Here is an 18,403-nt window from a genome sequence, read left to right as displayed (position 1 = left end):
ATCTAACAACATTTGAATGCATGTGAGGCATGCCAAACATATCGACCCCAGAGAGACAGCTTTCATATCTACACAATGTTCCATCTACCCCTTGGACAAAAGTAGCTACAGTCCTACTCAAAATGCACAGGGAAGATTATGTTCTTATAGTGGATTACTTCTCCATATTTTCCATTGTTTGATAGCTTAGCAATGCAAACAAGGCCATGGTTTGGTGCAATTTTTCAGTTTATTAACTCTCTTTAGTTTATTTGGTGTCCAGGGATGGGTAGTGTCAGCCAATGGACCACCATTTGCTGACAAACTGTTACTACATCAATACCCCACCACGCACATTCAAATAACCTCCCAGAATATAATGGTATGTACTATGAAATCAATGATCGTGTAATGTCAAGCAACAAAGCAAGATTTTCCCATTGCATTGCACAAAAACACAATAATATCTATGGGAAAAACATTACCATCTCTGACAAAGGCAAAACACTTTGCTCAGCATTCCAAACATTCCAAGACACTGGTCATTTATCTTTAAAGATAGAAAAGAATGAAAGAGATACATGATGAATGTGCAGTTAGGGAACTACTAAAACATTGCACCTGACAGAGTATGAGTTAGAAATCCAAATACTTGTATGCCAGTACAGTTTTATAAAATATGCAACCAGCCCAAATCATATGGTCATTATTGATGGTGCTACACTGCAAAGGAAACAGAAGCCAGTTCAGACCAATGTCTGACACAGCAGTCATGCCCAAAGGCAGTAAGGAAGAATGCTCCAATGATGATTATGTGGTGATGCTGAATGACAACAACCAGCAGCAAGACCAACTAAGTTATCAACAGGCACAACAGAGAACAACATATATCTCTCCAGATGGATATATGATCAGCACATCTGATGAGTTCTCAAAAGCTGCAAAGCATTACACTGAAGATTGAAATATTAGTCTTGTAAAGTGTTGTAAATTAAGTTTTGCATAATTATCAAATTGACAGCACATGCCTATGTACGACCATGCGTATCTTTTTAGGATAAGTTTATATCTTTGGAGAAAGTGGGATGTTGTGTCATGTCTCAGCACACCTTTAAGAGATAGGGTCATATGACACAACTAACATGGCATGTGACATTAGGGCATAAAATTTTCATTTTCCATCCTATCTTGAATCACTTGAAGCATGATGCTCTACTGGACATACGTTCATCTGTTGTAACTTTATAGCTTAATACTAGCCCAGACGCTTAAGTGCGTAAAGAATGTAATATTTGCATTTAATTGTTAGTTGTAATTAAGGTCTATTAGATTTTTCAACACTGTGATACTCATACCCAGTTCCTTATGTTACAGTTAACGTAAGCATTGTTGCTGGAGGTAGGTCATACCAAATCATGCACAATAAAGTTCTTCTTCTTAGTGTTGATCCCAAACTGACCTTTCCACACCGTGGATGCTACTATCTACATCATTTCAAACTGAAAAACATCCAACTCCTACCCATTTAACCAACTTCCTATTCCCTTCCATTGGAATATACTTCAATTTGAAAAAAAAACATATCTCATGGTGTACGTGCATTTAAAACCTTTCTCTTAAATTTTAAAACTGGAAAATGGTTGCACTTTGAGCCCAGTGATACTAGCTCTAAGTGTGGTCAACAACACTACAATTAAAATAGCTCCATCAATGTCTAATGCATTTGTCCTGCTCTAGTTTCCAAAGTTAGCTGAGTGTTCTCAAAAATAATTTCAACTTTCCAAAACTGCATTGAGATTCTAATAATATTTTATCCTTGATCGACCTATTACACCAACTTTGAGCATTATATTGAAGAGAACATTACTGATATTTATTTACCACAGTCACGGGTGAATGTTCATTTAGACAAAGCAAAATAACAATATTAAGAAACAGAGGCACAAATTAATTTTAAATAAATTGTAATTGCACTGGCAAATCCTAGAAGATATGATCCCATTACGACACAATCAGTGAATACTTAAAAAATATCAACATACCAGCATACTACTGTATTTGCTGCTTTACATCTAGAAATAATATTTCTTTGTAATATAAACCTTTGAATCATTCTAAAAATGCTATAGTAATATATTATTCTAATTCCATCAATATAGCTCAGGATAGGAAGACTGGTTCTGTCAGTATCTATACAAGGTTTGTATGTCAGAAAATCTTAACCTCCACATATTCTATCTGTGGTATTAGCAGAAATTAAGAAAATATGGGTTTTGTTTTTCTGTTTTTTTTAAAAGTCAGTGATAAACTTCCATTTGCTATCAATTTACTGAAGGAAGTAGACTGGTTAAACTATTGATTATAATATGTCAAGAGATTAGTAATTGGTAAGAGAGGCTCTTCAAACAAGCAGAACACTACTGTCTAACAATTGAAGGCATATATAAAATTCAAACATAAACATGAATCAATGATAAGAGACAATTTATTGACTTACTTCCAATAATTTCTTAAAATTAAGGTAATCTCTACTAACCTTGACTTACAGACATACTTTACTGATAAAAAAAACTCCATGGGAATATTTGAGACGCAAGTAACAAATAATAAAATTGTGTTTGATCTATTTCCTCTGCAATTTTCATTTTGGGAGGGTCTTATTACAACCAAATGTACATAATAACATTTTTAAGATTCAGCTAATTAACTATCTATCTCTTAACTGCACATTCTTCTATCTACAATAAAAATCAAAAGAACTAACAATACCAGCCTCGTAATAATTACCAGTATGATGGATGTTGAAATCCATACTGCTTCACAATATAAAATTGTGGTATTGTGTTTTGTTTCAATACTTAGACCTTTTACAATAGCTATTGGCACACACATACTGGTTCCCTTCAGCCTTCAATATTTGTTGACCTGCTGCCAAACAAAGCATTTCTCCATTGGTCCAGTTCAACTACAATCAATGAAACCACAATTTATATGCTTAAAATACTTATGTGTAACTTCCTGATTATTCAAGATTGAAAGAAGTTAAACACATAATTAAAAATGAGAAAAATATCTTAAGAATACGCTCTAACTTTTAAGTGCTGTCACTATACTGGAATTGCAATGATTTCCTAAATGTAATTTCACCCACATAAGGTATGAACTTTGAAAGATTGTATTTTCCTGTACAGTATACAAAATAGAAAATGCTGGAAATGCTCAGCAGATACAGTAGCTCTGTTTTTCTCTCTACAGATGTCAAGGATTCAGAATTTTCTCTCGAACTTCTGACCCTAATGTCAGGAGCAAGATCAGAAGAGGTCTCCTAATTAGCTTCTTCTAAGTTTGCCAGCCAATCAAAGAAGGGTGGGATCTCAATGCTTTCAAGAGAATCAGCAGCCCAAGCGAAAAAGGTGACTCAGATACTTTGGAGACTGCAAGAGTGCCTCGGTATGGAGGTTTTTTTTAGATTAGATTACTTCCAGTGTGGAAGCAGGCCCTTCGGCCCAACAAGTCCACACCGACCCACCGAAGCGCAACCCACCCAGACCCAGTCCCCTACATTTACCCCTTCACCTAACACTACAGGCAATTTAGCATGGCCAATTCATCTAACCTGCACATTTGAACTGTGGGAGGAAACCCACGCAGTCACAGGGGGAATGTGCAAACTCCACACAGACAGTTGCCCGAGGCAGGAATTGAACCCAGGTCCCTAGTGCTGCGAAGCAGTAGTGCTAACCACTGTGCCGCCCACACAAGCTCCTTAAGGTTGCTAATTATAAGCCTGAATTTCATGGAATGAAAACAAATGGGATTTACACCAGTATGGCAAGTGAGTTGGGGGGAAAACCGCCTTCAATTGATTAGTTTCAGTGACAACTGTGGCCTTTTATAAGCAGAGGCTTCTCTTTGCTATATAGATCCTGTACCTCCAATTGCCTTACAGTTGCTGCATGCATCACGGCTATCATTGAGCTGTGGCCTATGCAGCCAAAGGTTGTGGTACAGGGGTGGCATTAAGGTGGAGGAGGTTGCTCTACCACCTGCAAATATCAAAAGTATCAGCTCAATTTGGGGCATTAAGTATGCACTTTTGCAGAGCAAACAACTGATTTTCTCTGAATCCATCTCCAGGGAAAGATTGCCAGAGGGAGATATGCATTGGAATGCTATTCGACAATGCTTCTCCATATTTGCCCACTTGCTCCACCTCCATGCTTGCCTCCATAAGGCTGGGAAAATACAACCCCATGTTTCAGGTCAGAAAGGTTCTGGTGAAAGATAATCAACTTGAAACATTAACTTGTTAAGCTGTTGCATATTTCCAGCACTTTGTATTTTCTACCTCTTCAGTAGTGTTCTTGGACCTTAACAACATCAACTTCCCCATCAACAATACAATCTTATCTATTTTCAATTTTACTATTAAGAAGCAAAGGCAATGAACTTCTATCTTAATACAAATACTTTAAATTATTACTATGACATATATAAGACACCAAGGGGTATGGGGAAATGCAGGAGAATGACTTTTTTTTATTAGGTTCCCTACAGTGTGGAAACAGGCCCTTCAGCCCAACAAGTCCACACCGACCCTCCAAAGAATAACCTACCCAGACCCATTTCCCTCTGACTAACGCACCTAATACTATAGGTAATTTATCATGGCCAATTCACCTGACCTGGAAAACGGAACACCTGGAGGAAACCCACACAGACACAGGGAGAATGTGCAAACTCCACACAGACAGTCGTCCAAAGTTGGAATGGAACCTGGGACCCTGGTGCTGTGAGGCAGCAGTGCTAACCACTGAGCTACTGTGCCACCAAACACTTTCAGGTAGATCACCAGCCATAATCTCACTGAATGACACAACAGGCTTGACAGGGCGAATTACCTACTCCAGCTTGTGTGTAAAACCAGTTTCCTCAAGTCTTATAAGCAACGTCTGTATAACTACGTAACTTACTTCTTGAATATTTTCTGAACTGGTGTTATTTTTCCATCTTCGCTAGTCTTCAACATTACTTTGTCAATTGTTCCTTGAAGATATACAAGGCTTCTTTCTTATGTAATATTATCAATCCACTGGTGAGTCAATTCAACTCTAGATAACATTGATTTCTGTTCTTGTTTGCAATCTTATACTTATTATTGGAGTACAAAAATCAAATATTGCCAGTTATTTGACTGTGAAATACACAGATCAAAATGTTGATGAACATTTCAGCAAATACAGAATATATTTTTCAAAAGCAACCAATAATTATAACAACCAAAGGTAATACCTCAAAAACCACAGCCACACAGAAAGCTTTTATATGACTACAAAATGATAGTGGAAAGAAAATCAGAGGTGAAATGATAGCATGTTAATATTAGTAATTCCTCTCCAGTTAATTGAGAAAGTATTTGAATATGAAGCAATATAAGTATACCTGTTTCCCATCCAGTGTGTACAAACGTTTAACTGCTCCTGAATCCAACTTGATGGCATCAGTGATATCTGTAAGAACCTGGTCAAATGAATGTGCAGTCTTTTTATTGAGAAGAATCCTAACAGCTTTTCGTGGCTTCACACCACTCCGAATGATGGTCACCAGCTTGGGCCGAATGAAATCTTTATTTTCTTTAGTCTCAGTGGAACTTGCTTTGGAACTACTGATAGATGTTGGTGTACGTGCAGTTGCAGTTGCCTTGACATTCACTGACCAGTTTGGGTTTACGTTCTTTGTGTAGTCCACTTTTCGAAATGATTCAAAAGATGCACAGACATAACTTTCCCCTATGGAAAAACAATGGTCCCAATTCAATAAACACAAAGACAAGGTTCAGTATAACAATCTAAAGGATAGCCTAGATAATCTGTAATCAGTTATAGCATTTCTAAACTTTAATGCAGTTTTTACAATAAACTCTAAAATTTACTCCGAATAGCATTAATGAACTCTCAAATTTTAAGCTTCTGTTTGTTTATCTTTTCTGTGATTTTTCAGTCCTCTGGTCCTGAAGGAGCTTATTCACGCTGAGGCATAATTCTGTGGACAGTTGCACCCTTCAAACTCACCCTCGTCATGATTCTTCATGGATGATGTAGGCTGAGGAAGGCATCTCAGTATATCCAAAATTGAATTCCACATGGATATGCCAGTATAATGGTTCTGATATTGGGCTAAGGGCACTGAAGTAATCAATGCTAACCAGGTCAAGGTGGTGATTAGCTGGGAGGACAACTTGCAGTTGATATTGTTTCCATGTATCTGCAGACAACGTCCTTCTAGATGGTGTTATTGTGAGTTTGGAAGGTCCAGTTTCAGGACCCTCAGTGAATTTCTGCAGTGCATCTTGTAGCTGGTGCACACTGCTCCAACTGTATGTCAGTGGTGGAGAGACTGGATGTTTGTGGATGTGCTGCCACTCAAGCAGCTGCTTTGTCCTGGATAGTGCCAAGATTCTTGAGTTTTATGGGAGATAGGGTTCTCCAAACTAGTGGAGAATATTCCATGATACTTCTGTTTGTGCCTTGCAAATGGTGGACCAATTTTGGGGATCAATAGGTGTGTCACTTGCTGCAGTATTCCTAGCCTCTGACCTGTCCTTGTAGCCATTGAATTTATATAGGTACTTCAGTTCAAGTTCTAATTAATGGTAATACCATTGACTGTCAATGGGTGTGGACCTTGCCTGACACTTGTGTGGCATAACTTGCAACTTACTAGCTGATGTCTGGACGTTAGCCATGGACTGTTTCTGGATCTGAAGAGTCACAAATGGTGTTGAACGTCATAGAATTATCAGCAAATGTCACCACTTTTGACTTTAATAGAGGGAAGGTCACTGATGAAGCAGCTGATGATGGTTGGGCCTAGGACACTACCCTGATGAAGTCCTAAAACATGGTCCTGGATCTGAGATGACTGACCTCCAACAATTACAGTGGTAGTATGATTTCCAATCAGCAGAGAGTTTCCCCTGATTCCCATTGATTCCCACTATGCTAGGGCTCTTTGATGCCACATCAGCCAAATATGGCCTGGATGTCAAAGACAGTCACTCTCATTATTTATTTGGGGTTTAGCTCTTTTATTCATGTTTGAACTAAAGCCGTGATGAGATTTCCCAAACCCAAACTCCCTCAAGCCCTCCTGATCATGGGACCTCCCTCACAATCAACAAACATGGATAGGGATTGGTGTAAAAAAGGAGGGATGCCATTTCACAGGTCACCAATATAAGTACTAAAACCATATGATAAGATGTAGCTGAACTGAGCTGGGAATAACTTCCTTGCTGAGAAAATAAATAGTGTACAGAAAGAACTTTAAACCAATAAAAGTCTAGGGGAAGGGGGACTGCTCAGGCAGAAATAAAAATTGCCTAAATAGATAAAATATACGATGATGTGAAATGAACGGTAAAAGGATATATCTGTTAAAAACATCAGGGTATAAAGGCAGGATAGGGGCCCTTGCCAAATTGAAAGTTTTTTACACTATTTCACATTTCACAGAGTTCAAAACAAAAGAATTACTGCACAAATTCAGCTTAAAGGGTATAATCCTTGATTGGTAGTGACTACTGTGTTACAAGAACCCTATCTCGCATACATTAGGTATTTTTGATTAACCTGTACAAGCATATTATGACACATCTCTGAAGCAGGTCGGACTTCAACCTGGGCTTTCTGGCTCAGAGGAGTGACGTTACCACTGTACTATAAAAGCCCTTCAAAGGTTAACTCTATCTCACACACATTAGGTATTTTCTGTTTTTACAGGTTGAATTATAGATATTTCCTAATCAACCTGTTGGGAGATGTCACAAAACACATCTGGAATAGGGAGGACTTGAACCCAGCCCTTCAACTCAGAGATAGGGACACTACCACTGCACCATGAGAGTCCACCTGTCATACATTAAATATTTCAAATTAACCTGTTGAGAGATATTATTACACACTTCTGAGCAGGTGGAACTTGAAAAAAAAACACCTGTTTACCTTACTACCTCTAACTACTTAGTAATTAACATTCATCAGCAGAGCCTCTTAGGCACAAATATAATATTAGGTTTGAGAAGTTGAGGTTGTTCTCCTTAGACCAAACATGACTTCATAGATGTGTATAAAATTATAACAAGTTTAGATAAGATAGGCAAGGGAAAGCTGCTGATGGTGCAAGCATTATAGGACACAGATTTAGGATTTTGAGCAAATGACGCAGGGTGATAAGGGAAATACATTTTATACTAATAGTAATTACTTGGAACTCTCTGCCTATGGTGACATTCGAAGTGAAGGCAAAGAATGATTTCAAAAGGTAATTGGATGGGTACATGAGGGAAATGAACTTACAAGAGCAGAGGTATAAAGCAAGGGAACAGGACTGATTAGATTGCATTACAGAGAACCAGGGTGGACTTGATTGGCCAAATAGCTTCCTTCTGTGTCATAATGATTTTATAACATCATTTCCCTTTTGACAACATTTCAGATTGTGACCTTGCATCAGTAAACTCAGTTTCTCTTACCAGAGGTGCAATCCCAATTTATTGAATTTTCCACTATTTTCTGGTTTTTATCTCAAGTTTCCATCAACTTGCTTTTGGATTTCCCTTTTGTTCATTATTTCACCTTCTCATCCTGCTTAAAACCTATTATGTTTCTAACTTTTCCAGTTTGACCTGAAACTCTTTCTCTCTCTACAGGTCCTGCCTGACCCATTGAATATTATCAGCACTTTTTGTTATTTATAAAGACTTAGACCAAGAAATTGGTGGCAACCTGGAATCCTTGGTAGTGAATTATATAAGAGTTTGGAAATAGGAAGGACAGAGGTTTGGAATTACTTTAGAATGATGAAGCTCATAGTGTCACCCGCAGATCTGTATTGAGGCCTCAGCTTGTCACAATCCTTGATTCAAATTATTTATAAATATAGAGAGTGGAGCATCTAAATTTGCTGCTGAAATATAGGGAGTACATCAAATAGTGTAAATGAAAGCAGAAAGACTTAAAGAAACTAATAGATTAACTGAGTGTGTAAAACTGGTTGATTTGTTTTGTTGTTGAGTTGCCATAGTCTTACCAGACCATAGGGGTTGCTCTTTTATTAGAGAAATGTGACTGGTAGTGAGTTTAACCTGAAGGCCACAAAACCTCAGGCAAGGGAGGAGGTTGAGAAGGAAAGCCCTTCATGGTAACCTGTTACTGGTGCTTCAATATTAAAAGGCATCAACATATGTCACTTTGGATCCAAGAAAGATACGTCAGAGTATTTTCTAAATGTTGAGAAGTTAGATATTGTGGATGGTCATAGAGATTGAGGGATAAAAAATCACTAAAAAATAGTGGACAGGGTCAACAAGTAATTTCAAGGACTAATGGAAAGTTGGCCTTTATTTCAAGGGAGCTGAACTCAAAAGCAGTGAATATTATCTTGAAGTTGTAGAAAGTTGTGGTTTGATGCCATCTGGAATACTGCATTCATTTCAGTTCACACACCATGTATCCAAGGAGTAAGGAGGTGGTGGAATACAGATTTACCAGACTGATGTTGGGCAAAAAGGTTAAAATATGAGAACAGGTTGCATTGACTCAGCTCAAATTGACTTAATATAGAAAATTAAGGAACGGTCTAATCCCGATGTCTAAAATGATTAGGGGCATGACAATTTAGACAGGAAACTATTTATTCTGGTACAGAAACTCTGATTGAGAGGACAGTCCTTTAAAATTAGAGTTAACCTAATCAGAGTTGATGCCAGAAAACACTTCCTCACCAACGGTACCAAAAATAGGTCAGTCTATTCAACACCAGCTCCATTGGCTTCATGCTCATTTTTGCTGGGGATCAGGTTCCCCTATCCCATCCCATCTGTTTATCTAAACCTGTTTACTCCTTTTAAACTTTTAACATACAGTACATATTGTCCCTTTATTCCTCCTTCTGAAATGTACCAACTGAAACTTCTCGACAATAAATTTGATCTAAAATCTGTCTGATCACTAACTTGTCTCTGTCCTCCTAAAGTAGCATAGACTTCCTCAAGTTAGCTGTACCCTAAATGCGAATCCACTCATAGTGTGTCCCCAACCCAGGTCTAAATCATTTAAGATTGATGGTTCCAAATTTGCCTTTGGATTTATAAGCTTTATAAAAACTTTAAAGTTTCCATAAGGAACATTTAGTTACTTGCAAATAGTAACATCAATACATCAATTTAGAGATACTGAATACGCTTAATATAGTATAAAATGCTCCGCTTTATTGCCCTCTCCCACAATTAAAGAATTTTAAAATTTCGAGTATATATAGTCCACCAGCATACAAAAAATTGTAAATAACTTTATATCACTTTTAGTTTATTCACTCATGGGATGTGGGCATTGCTGACTGAGCTGGAATTTATAGCCCGTCCCTAGTTGATTTTAAGAATGTGGTGATGAGGGGTCTTCTTGAACTGCTTAGGGAGACTCTGAAGGAATTTCTTTATTTGAGTAGTTGCTCATGCCTTCATCCTCAAATGTGATTCTCAACTACTACTTGAAAGAATTACACTGACCAAACTCGCACAATGAAAATGAATAATAATGTTCAAACATTTGAGAATTAAAGATAAAGCTAGAGAAATGTAATAAATTGGCTGAGGGACAAACAGAATGGTAATAGTTATGACAAATGTCAGATAGGTGGGATAGGGACTGAGGCAACACATGGGTACTCAAAAGCTTGATGTGTATATACCTGTTAAATGGAAAAGCAAAGTAACGTGGTCAGATGTATAAATTATGTTCACAGAATCCCTACAGTGAGGAAAGAAGGCCATTCAGCCCAGCAAGTCCTCGGAAGAGCATCCCACCCAGATTCACACCCCCAATCCCTACCATCCCTGTACACTTGCATTTCCCATGGCTAATCCACCTAATCTACACATTCCTGGACGCCAGGAATTCCACCTAACCTAATCTGCAGCTCTTTGGACTGTGGGAGGAAACCCACACAGACAAGAGAAAATTGTCGAGGAGAAAGTGAGGACTGCAGATGCTGGAGATCAGAGCTGAAATGTGTTGCTGGAAAAGCGCAGCAGGTCAGGCAGCATCCAAGGAACAGGAGAATCGACGTTTCGGACATAAGCCCTTCTTCAGGAATGAGGAAAGTGTGTCCAGCAGGCTAAGATAAAAGGTAGGGAGGAGGGACTTGGGGGAGGGGCATTGGAAATGCGATAGGTGGAAGGAGGTCAAGTGAGGGTGATACGCCGGAGTGGGGTGGGGGTGGAGAGGTCAGGAAGAAGATTGCAGGTTAGGAAGGCAGTGCTGAGTTCGAGGGATTTGACTGAGACAAGGTGGGGGACGGGAAATGAGGAAACTGGAGAAATCTCAGTTCATCCCTTGTGGTTGGAGGGTTCCTAGGCGGAAGATGAGGCGCTCTTCCTCCAACCGTCGTGTTGCTATGGTCTGGTGATGGAGGAGTCCAAGGACCTGCATGTCCTTGGTGGAGTGGGAGGGGGAGTTGAAGTGTTGAGCTACAGGGTGGTTGGGTTGGTTGGTCCGGGTGTCCCAGAGGTGTTCTCTGAAACGTTCCGCAAGTAGGCGGCCTGTCTCCCCAATATAGAGGAGGCCACATCGGGTGCAGCGGATGCAATAGATGATGTGTGTGGAGGTGCAGGTGAATTTGTGGCGGATATGGAAGTATCGCTTGGGGCCTTGGAGGGAAGTAAGGGTGGAGGTGTGGGCGCAAGTTTTGCATTTCTTGCGGTTGCAGGGGAAGGTGCCGGGAGTGGAGGTTGGGTTGGTGGGGGGTGTGGACCTGACGAGGGAGTCATGGAGGGAGTGGTATTTTCGGAACGCTGAAAGGGGAGGGAAGGGAAATATATCCCTGGTGGTGGGGTTCGTTTGGAGGTGGCAGAAATGACGGCGGATGATACGCTGTACATGGAGTTTGGTGGGGTGGTAGGTGAGGACCAGTGGGGTTCTGTCCTGGTGGCAGTTGGAGGGGCGGGGCTCAAGGGCGGAGGAGCGGGAAGTGGAAGAGATGTGGTGGAGGGCATCGTTGACCACGTCTGGAGGGAAATTGCAGAGAAAATTGTGCAAACTTCACACAGACAGTGACCCAAGGCTGGAATTGAACCCAAATCCCTGGTACTGTGAGGTAGCAGTGCTAACTGCTGAGCCACTGTGCCACCCCTTATTATTATGCCAAATTATACTGGGTTGGGCAGTAAAATTGCATTGATAATTCAAGTTACAGTCTGTAATAGGTTATAAGAATAACAATGACAAATGAAATAAAAATAGTATTATACATCAGATTAAAAAATGGCAAATTGCACTGAAACAGATATGGGTGAAGTCAACGACTCATATGAAACTTCCCGCCCAACTTATCCAATTAATGCTGTGTGCAATAATCAAACTGACCAGTGGAATATTGAATTATTAAGTTAAACAGATGAATGACTAAGCTAGGCAAATCGACTCCTCATTTATAGTGTCAACTATCAAGACTTTTCTGAAAGAGTTCCTCAATAATGTTCTAGACGAGATTGACCACAAAGGAGTGGATTAAATGTTTTCCATTGATTGCACTTGACAATTAGTTATGGTAGTTCTTTTTTAATTTTAAAAAATGATATATTCGTGAAAATTAATTTAGAAATTAATTTCTTTGGTTTGGGGGGGGGGGAGAAACAGGAAAACTGTGACCCTGACCACTTACACTTTTCCCACTAGTCTGAAATGGCCACAGTCCTTATGTAAAATTTTCCAAACACTGCAGGACCTATAAAGGATCACTTCTTGTTTTGAAATTGATAACCCCATTCAAGCATAAAGCCATCCTTACTAAATCCAATTTACTGCAACACAGTCGTCAATGGCAACAGCATCCTCAAGTATTCTGAATCGGGGTTAAAGGTGAGCTAAGGAGATGGATTCTCTGCATTTTGGTTTGAATCATTGTTCTTTGTAGCATTTCTTTTGCAGATTCAAGTTAAAGGAGATGTCGGGCTTTCAGGATGAAAAAAATGTTCACAAACCCCTTTTAAGACCCTTTTCAATTAACCACACAAGAACATCCATCATCATTTATCAGAGTGGCAAGATTCTTAATCAATAAATTAATAGTTTGCCAAATGATTTACACAAAAGGAATCGACTGAAATATGAATCTTTAGCAAAGCAAACCAGGAGCATTGGGTGTTTGGGGAGGGATTGGCTGATAAGTAGAGCAGCCGCCTTTTCGGTGGTACAGCTCAATAATAATGTCACACTCATGATATGATACCACCAGCAATTAACCACCAATTCACGAATGGTCCATTGAAAATTTACTTCAATTAGAAGAATGTAGTTCCATACAATAACGAATGAAGCGGAATAAAGGAAAGCAAGCTGACTCCACCCAAATATCTTCTTTGTGTCACTGCAGATATGCTGTATGTTCCTATGTACTGTCTACTACGTATTTATTTTATTGCGCCCATTCTTTCGAACTAAAGGTGAATGGGTAGATATAAAATGTTATGAGATGTTTAATTGTTACCGCCGGGAGCTGTGAAAAAATCACGTCGTCAGCAGATTATATATGCATTCTAATGTAGGGGTGAAGGGGAGCGGGATGAAATTATCCTTGCTCTGTTTTCTAATTTGTTTGATGATTTCCTCCTTTTAAACATTCAGCCTTACATTGCTGTTATAATCGTAGAGCATTATCAGTCAGAATATTAATATTCTCTATAGATTGACGACAATGTCAGCCAACCCATTTCTTATTCTGGCAATTGACTCCTCTGTCGGCTGCAGTGAACTGGGAATAAGAAATAAACGCCAATCGAAGATTCAGCAATGTTCGAATCCTTAATATGTGTAACAAAAATCCAAAGCTGCAAGATGATGGGAGGGCTTGGGTGCGGGCTGTGGAATGAAATCTTTCTCCATTGAAAGTTAGCTGCTCTGGGAGAATCTACAGAAACGTCGCTGGTGGAAGGAGTTTGAATTGTGACCCAGTGCCTGATAATACTGACAGCTCGGCGTTTCTCTTTCCCTCCCACGAACTGTCTGTGGAATTAAATGTGGTCCAATTCAAAAAAAAAGTGAAGCGATTCTTACTAGCTTTGAGTTTTTCATTAAGACGTTTTGCTATTTCCGATCATATCAGCTTGAGGCATCACTAGGAAGGAGTTTGTTCTGAATTACGATTGCTTCCTTTTTGTGTGTGTGTGTGTTTTGGGGAGGGGTGAGGGTGCGGTATATTATACTCTGTGATGTCCAGTTGCACACAGGATTAATCTGCCATCGAGTGCAGCCATTGCTGGGGCCTCATCAATAAATTAAACGTGCATTTTATTTGTGTATCAGTTTGGTTTCAATACACACCTGCCACCAGCTCTTCGAGACTAGTGATTTTCTTGTTGCCATCAATGCTGTAGAGGACCCTGACTCCCTGGGGCAGGTTGACGTTATCGGACAGAGTTCGGGTCAGGTCAGCCAACAGAGCCTCGAAAGAGCGGAAGCGGTCCTGGGACACCGCATACACGATGCCCTTAAAGTAGCGGTCCCCGTTGCGGTAAAAACGCACTTTCTTGGCTTTCTTCTCGGAGCTGAGGGTCTGCAGGGTGCGGGTCCGGTAGAAGCTGCAGTGGGCGCTGTGTGTGGGGCTGGGTAAGCCGTTCAACCGGGACGCTCTGCCATACCTCATCCCCTTGTCTCGTTCATCAAAATGTTCAAACTCCAAATCTCTCTCCATATTGATCTGATCTAGAATGATCATTTGTTAGAAGAGAGGGGGAAAAAAAAGACAAACATGTCTGTCTTTAGAACTTATTGCAGTCCATTAAACCGAGGCTGACTTACAACAAAGGGGATTTACTGTTAAAAGCCCACACGTCCCATCACTGTCAGCATCAAATATGAAAAAAAGCCCATCTCAAATTTACTAATTAAGAAAATATTTATTGAGCAATACGCCTTTGACACCATGATTTGATCCCTGCTCTAAGTGAATTTGATTACACGAAACGTAACATAATACATACCAATATCCGCAGGTCAACGTGGATCCCGAGGCGCTTCTATTTCCAGGAGATTTTCTTCCTGTTATATTTGTTTGGGCTGGATGAAAGAGGCAGAGGGCGAGATGTTGAGCGCCTTTGTTGTGTCTCCGGACCTCTGTGTCTAGTCTGTATGTGTGTTAGAGAGGGGGAAGAGAGACAGGGCTGCAGCTGCCGGTTTCTGCTGTTAACTGTGATTTGCATTGGCCCGTCCCTCATTTAAATTCATCCTTCACACCAGTCACACACTCGTTCAATACTCCCCAGAGAAACTGATAACCGATTGCAAATAGGCGCATATTGTTTGGCCGGTTCATCATGTCACCGTCCGCTTGGTGAACAAACCAGTTTTAAAGTTGTTTAATTTGTACAAGATCAAGGTTCGGGTCAGCAACAACCCTGTTATTTTTCACCAGTGAATTTAAGAGGAGGGCCAGAGAAGGAGATGCAAGAGTACAGGAGTGTCACAAAAAAGTGTATTGCAATATTTTAATGCAGCAATACTAATCGTACGAATCTTTATCTTAGGGACTTCTTCACGTTCTGGTGATGAATATGGATCTAAAGGGCCTGGTGTAATTGTTGTAATGCATCAATGAAACTGAAGAGAACACATCCAGAATTAGAAATAACGTTCAATCCTTATAGGAACTGTCCAGAATCTTTTTTTTATTAAACTTGGCTTAAAACCATTAAAGTGGAATGATTCTTCAAAACAATTCATTGGAAATCCTGAAGGGCCAATGTTTTGGTTTTCACTGGGCCAAGTTTTTTTTAAAAATATAAACAATTTGCAATACACTTCAATCACATACCTTGTTATTGTATCATGACTATTGAACAATCACACAAATAAGTACACAAATATTCAAATTTCCATGATCTCTCTACTAAATCATGGAAGACAGGGTAGACGGTGAAAGTCTTTTTCTGGATTAGTGGTGCTGGAAGAGCACAGCAGTTCAGGCAGCATCCAACGAGCAGCGAAATCGACGTTTCGGGCAAAAGCCCTTCATCAGGTGAAAGTCTTTTTCCTAGGATGATGACGTCAGCATGTACGAGAGGGCGTAACTACAAATTGGGTAATAGATTTAAGACAGATGTCAGAGGCAGGTTCTTTACGCAGAGAGTGGTAAGGGCGTGGAATGCCCTACCTGCTAATGTAGTCAACTCAGCCACATTAGGGAGATTTAAACAATCCTTAGATAAGCACATGGATGATTTTGGGATAGTGTAGGGGACGAGCTGAGAATAGTTCACAGGTTGGCGCAACATCAAGGGCCAAAGGGCCTGTTCTGCACTGTATTGTTCTATGTTCTATGTTCTAAATGTGGAACAATAGTTTAGCAGAGCTTTGGAAGAATTATGCAGCACTCTCTCCTGGGATAGTACAGAGAGTGAGGTTGGTATGATGATTTATTAAGCAATGGGAAAATATAATGGTAATTAACACAGTATATTTTAAATAACAGAGTTATTTTGGATGATAAATAATGTCATCCTTGGTCCTTGTGACATTCTGAGAGCCTTAATCTAACTGTTTTGTCTTTGGCAAATTCAGTGAAGACACCACGAAATCAAATATTAAAGCAAGTATGTAATTCGTCACTACATATGCCAAATCTGATTTTTAAAAGCTTAATGTTTGTGGAAGGACAGAGAGATTGGGGCAATTACTGCTTCCAGATTTGACATGTTTCATAATTTTTGTAAAGATATGGGAAGAATGAATTGAATATAAGAAAATACTTTGGAGTTTAGAAAAGAAACATAGATGGATGTGAGAAACACTGACTTTAAATCGTGATAAAATACCGAAATTTTAAAAAGCTGTAATTGGAAAATCATACAAGATAAGCGATGGTACTTGCTTGTTAGTGTTTTTTTAATGAAATGAAGTGACTCAAAACATTTTGCTAAATCTGAATGGGAGATACCTAAGTATTTAACTTCAGTAACACTTACACATTTATGAATTGGATAAAGCTGAGAGTGTAGGCATTTTATTGAGATTATCAAATAATACACCAGCATTAGTCATTTAACATAATGGTAAATCATGAGAGAATAGTGGGCAGCAGAGGAAGTATCAGTGACTAATCCAAAGTACAAATAACAGTACAGCAGCACAGAAACAGACTGTTGCATCAACACAAGATGCCTTTCTAAACTAAAAATCTTTTGCCTCTTCGCAGTCCATATCCCTCTATTCCCTGCCTATTTATGTATCTGTCCTATATGCCTCTTAAACTATTGCTATTATATCAGCCTCCACCACCCATTTTGGCAGCATCCTCCAGGCACTTACCACCTTCTAAGTAAAAAACCTATTTCTCCCATCTCCTTTAAACTTACGACCTTTTGTCTTAAACCCTAGTAATTGACATTTCTACCCTGGGAAAATGACTCCAACTAACCAATCTATCCATCCCCCTCATAACTTTTAAACCTTAATCAGGTCATCCCTCATCCTTCGATGTTCAATTGAAAGCAAATCAAGTTTATGCAATCTCTCTAATGTGGAGAATAATGAAACAAAGAACTGAGATTGGTTTTGAAGTCAGTTTCCAGTTGGAATGGGAATTGGGATTAGTAAGAAAATTTCAAAGCATGAGGAATAAGAAACTCACAACACTGTAACTCTATAAGATAGAAAGCTAAATAATGTCATTTGTTTCAATCTGGCATAATTTGCACGTGGATCCTTTGAATATGTCGTCAGCAGTCTGAGGTGAATAATCACAAAGTAGGAGCAGAAGTATGCAATTTGGTCCCTCCTGCTGACTCTGACATTAAACAAGGAAGTGTGGAGACAACTAAGGAAATGTTTATATTGACAAGACTGCCCCTGTTGACTCACTACTCCACCTAATTCTACTGTCATTCAGCCACTGCAAGCTTCTACTACACCTGGAGGCTGCAGCTCTCTGTAGAGAAACCAAAGGTTCCCTTTATACAAAATTGGATATCTTCACATAAGCCCATCATTGCACATGGTATTATCTTTCATTGAACAACCACTGAAGCTGGTCATCTCTTTGTTTCAGAAGTTACCTCATCAGCTTCTCTTTTTTTGATGGTCAATTTCTCTAACTTGCTTTCAATTCATTTACTACACTTCACTCACATATGCATCCAGGTATCCATTCCTTCAATGTTTTCTGCAGTTGTCTCCTCTCTTGAACAAGATTGTTTCTATTCACATTACTATTCTGAATAAGTTTCAACCTATAACTCAATAAAACTATCAGGAATGAGTTTCCTGTTAATCAAATACTTTGTTGTGCATTTCATCAGTTTTCCTGCCAACTGCATGAGTGTTAGTGGTACTTGGCTCCTATAGTTAACTGGTCCATCTCTGTAGTCTTCCAT

General features: G+C 39.4%; 1 protein-coding gene across 3 annotated transcripts in view; it reads right to left on the bottom strand.

Moving 5' to 3' along the window:
- dclk1a (doublecortin-like kinase 1a) overlaps positions 1-15,359 on the bottom strand; it is a 352,098-nt gene extending 336,739 nt beyond the window's left edge. Inside the window, exons 1-3 of one of the 3 annotated variants that reach the window (XM_072577209.1) lie at positions 15,017-15,359; positions 14,358-14,738; positions 5,422-5,768 (exon numbers count right to left, since the gene is read on the bottom strand). In XM_072577209.1, the coding sequence (XP_072433310.1) occupies positions 5,422-5,768; positions 14,358-14,727 (717 nt within the window). In that variant the 5' untranslated portion in view covers positions 14,728-14,738; positions 15,017-15,359. The remainder of the gene's footprint in view (positions 1-5,421; positions 5,769-14,357; positions 14,739-15,016) is intronic. The other 2 variants (XM_072577210.1, XM_072577208.1) reach the window with 2 other exon arrangements.
- Between the last annotated feature and the right edge of the window lie 3,044 nt (positions 15,360-18,403).

Source organism: Chiloscyllium punctatum, chromosome 9, assembly GCF_047496795.1.
Source record: "Chiloscyllium punctatum isolate Juve2018m chromosome 9, sChiPun1.3, whole genome shotgun sequence".
Taxonomy (NCBI): Eukaryota; Metazoa; Chordata; class Chondrichthyes; order Orectolobiformes; family Hemiscylliidae; genus Chiloscyllium; species Chiloscyllium punctatum.
The sequence above is the reverse complement of the archived record's forward strand: the minus strand, read 5'-3'. Positions and strand labels throughout refer to the sequence as shown.